Here is a 2,512-nt window from a genome sequence, read left to right as displayed (position 1 = left end):
GGGGGCTGGAAGAGTCTCAGTGGTGGGAGGGGGGCAGTGAGAGAGACGGAGGCCGCAGCCGGGGCAGACAGGCCAGGCCGGGCCGGGCCAGCCGGGAGAGGGGAAGGCGGCCCACGAAGAGAGGGAGACTGAGGCAGAAGGGTGGGCGGGGCACGGAGATGTCTGAGAAGAAGGCGCGGTCCCGAGGGGGGGCCAGGGCTCCCCCCTCAGACAGTTCCAGGTCCCGGGCCACGGCCAGGATCTCCTGGCGGGCGGCGGCGTTGTGCAGGCCGCGGATGTCGAGGAGGGCCGCCACGTGCTTCCGCCTGGGGACAGAGGAAGGGACGCGTGCATGGGGCTCCNACCGGCCCCCTCCCAGCACCCCTCCCCCCCAGTCTCTCCTGCCAGCACCACCCTCCCCAACTTCCCTTCCTACCATTTCCAAACCCTTCCACTCACGACTCATTCCAGAACCCTCACGTCTGCAGCCCCCACTCCGTTCCGGCAGCTCCTGAATGTCATTCTGGTCCCCTCCCACCTGTATAAGCTCTTGGCACCGACGCCAACCCTGACTCCANCTCACCCCCTCACCTCGCCCCACCCCCACCCAGGTCTGGAAGCTTCTCCACCACCGCAGTTCCAGAGCCCAATATCCAAAGCTTAGGAACCATCACGAGACGCCGACGCGAGACCCTGAACCTAACCGTCATTTCCAGAACCTTCGTTGCAAAACAGAGCTCCGGGGCCTCCGCGCTAGCCCCTTGGATGGAGCTGCTGCGTCTTCCCTTCCCCACAGCCCAGAGCCAGAACTGTCCTCACGCTCTGCCTGGGGTTCAAATCCCCAGCTTTGCTAGCTGTGGCATTTAGGGTCCCCTCCCCAAGCCCTGCCGGCCTCAGATGAGGCCAAGCATTTAGAACGGGGCTGCCTTCCACTTACATATGATTTTCTTCCTTTCTTTCTTATAATTTTTTAAAATGTTTTATTCATTTCTGAGAGAGAAAGACATCATGAACAGAGGAGGGTCAGAGAGAAAGGGAGACACAGAACCAGAAACAGGCTCCAGGCTCCGAGCGAGCTGTCAGGACAGAGCCCGACCCGGGGCTCGAACCCACGAACCGTGAGATCATGACCTAAGCCGAAGTCGGACGCTCAACCGACTGAGCCAGGCGCCCCGTGCATATGATTTTCTAAAATAACTTTTATTATAGGCCTTACTTATGGAGTGGGTGTGTCACGTGCTTTCTTAGGTCTGACATTAGGACTTGATAAATAAGAATCGGGATTGGTAGTGCCGTCACCGCGGATGACGAGGGGGAGGAAGACTGATGACGAAGAATCCCCCTTAACCCCAAATCCTCTGAAAAGGGCCCCATTACCCCCCCAAGGACGTGGTGAGGAAGCCGAGGCTCAGAGAGGGTCACCCAGGACGGAAACGGTCCACCAGGATCTGAGCGGCTCCTGCCGCGGTCCCGGTGCGCGCGCGCGCGTGCGCCCGTGCGCGTCCCCGTGTCCCCCGCGGCTCCCGGGCTGGCTGGGCCAGCCCTTCCTGCCGCCGGCGGCCCCGCGCCCCCCTGCCCTGGGCTTCCTGTGACTGCCTGTTTGTTTGCGAGCCCTGGCGGCGGCGGCGGCGGCGGCAGGAGAAGGAGGGAAATCGTATTAATAATGCCCCGGTTCCAGCAGGAAACGGCCGTCAGACACGCTCGCCGCCCCAAGAACAGGAAACGCGGGGACGGATGCCAAGGCCCGGAGAGTCCTCGGCCTGGCGGCGGCGCGCGCGCAAACGCGCCAGGCGGGCGCAGGGGTGGGGGGCTCTCACCTGATGTCCGGGTAGTCCCGCACCAGCACCCCCACCTCCACCTGGATGCTGGGCGTGTCTTCCAGCTGCAGGACTTCGGCCAAATGGGGGACCACGGCGTCCAGCCACGAGGCCTGGGACTCCTGCAAAGGGATAGGCCCCAGGCTCACGCTCCGGCCCCAGGTTCCCCCTCCCCGGAAACCGCACCCCTCCTGGCCTCCATCTTCGCGTCTGTGAAGCCGGGTACGGGGGAGGTGGGGGGCGCGGACTGTGATCTGTGATCTCAGGTTATCTGGCAGCTTTGGAAATTGGAAGAAAAATCCATAATACATCGTTTTGCAGATAATCGGGGGGCTCGGGGACGCCCCTCAACACCTAGTCCTAGGATTTTGCAAANTTGCTAATTGCAACAAGGTACAGACAAGAGTTGGTAATTTGAAGTTCTTGAATTTGAAGTTCTTGGCTTTGGGAACTCCACGATTCTGCGTTTCTAATGCACTTAGCCTCTCTCCGTGCTCGCGATTATCGCTAATGTTTAGGGAGTGGCAGCTCTGCGCCAGGTGGGGTCCGTAACAGGACTTGAGTGATCTGGTCCCCACAACCACGCGCAGGGAACCGGATTCCGACTTGCGCTCGGAAGGCGAGCCCGCACCGTGAGAAAGCCGGTTTTTACGCGCGCGGAGGACAAGTATCGAAGTGTCCATTGTTGGCTGAAAGTTGGGTGACGGCCTTATGCT

The 2,512-nt window shown here is 61.2% G+C and overlaps 1 protein-coding gene across 1 annotated transcript in view; it reads right to left on the bottom strand.

Annotated features, from left to right (window-relative positions):
* Window positions 1-13: 13 nt before the first annotated feature.
* EXOC3L2 (exocyst complex component 3 like 2) overlaps window positions 14-2,512 on the bottom strand; it is a 19,248-nt gene continuing 16,749 nt past the window's right edge. Inside the window, exons 9-10 of the mRNA XM_077747209.1 lie at window positions 1,797-1,918; window positions 14-305 (exon numbers count right to left, since the gene is read on the bottom strand). Of these exons, the coding sequence (XP_077603335.1) occupies window positions 17-305; window positions 1,797-1,918 (411 nt within the window). The 3' untranslated portion in view covers window positions 14-16. The remainder of the gene's footprint in view (window positions 306-1,796; window positions 1,919-2,512) is intronic.

This window comes from Crocuta crocuta, unplaced genomic scaffold (assembly GCF_008692635.1).
Source record: "Crocuta crocuta isolate KB4526 unplaced genomic scaffold, BGI_CrCroc_1.0 scaffold334, whole genome shotgun sequence".
Lineage (NCBI taxonomy): Eukaryota > Metazoa > Chordata > Mammalia > Carnivora > Hyaenidae > Crocuta > Crocuta crocuta.
This window is presented reverse-complemented; position numbering and strand designations above follow the sequence as displayed.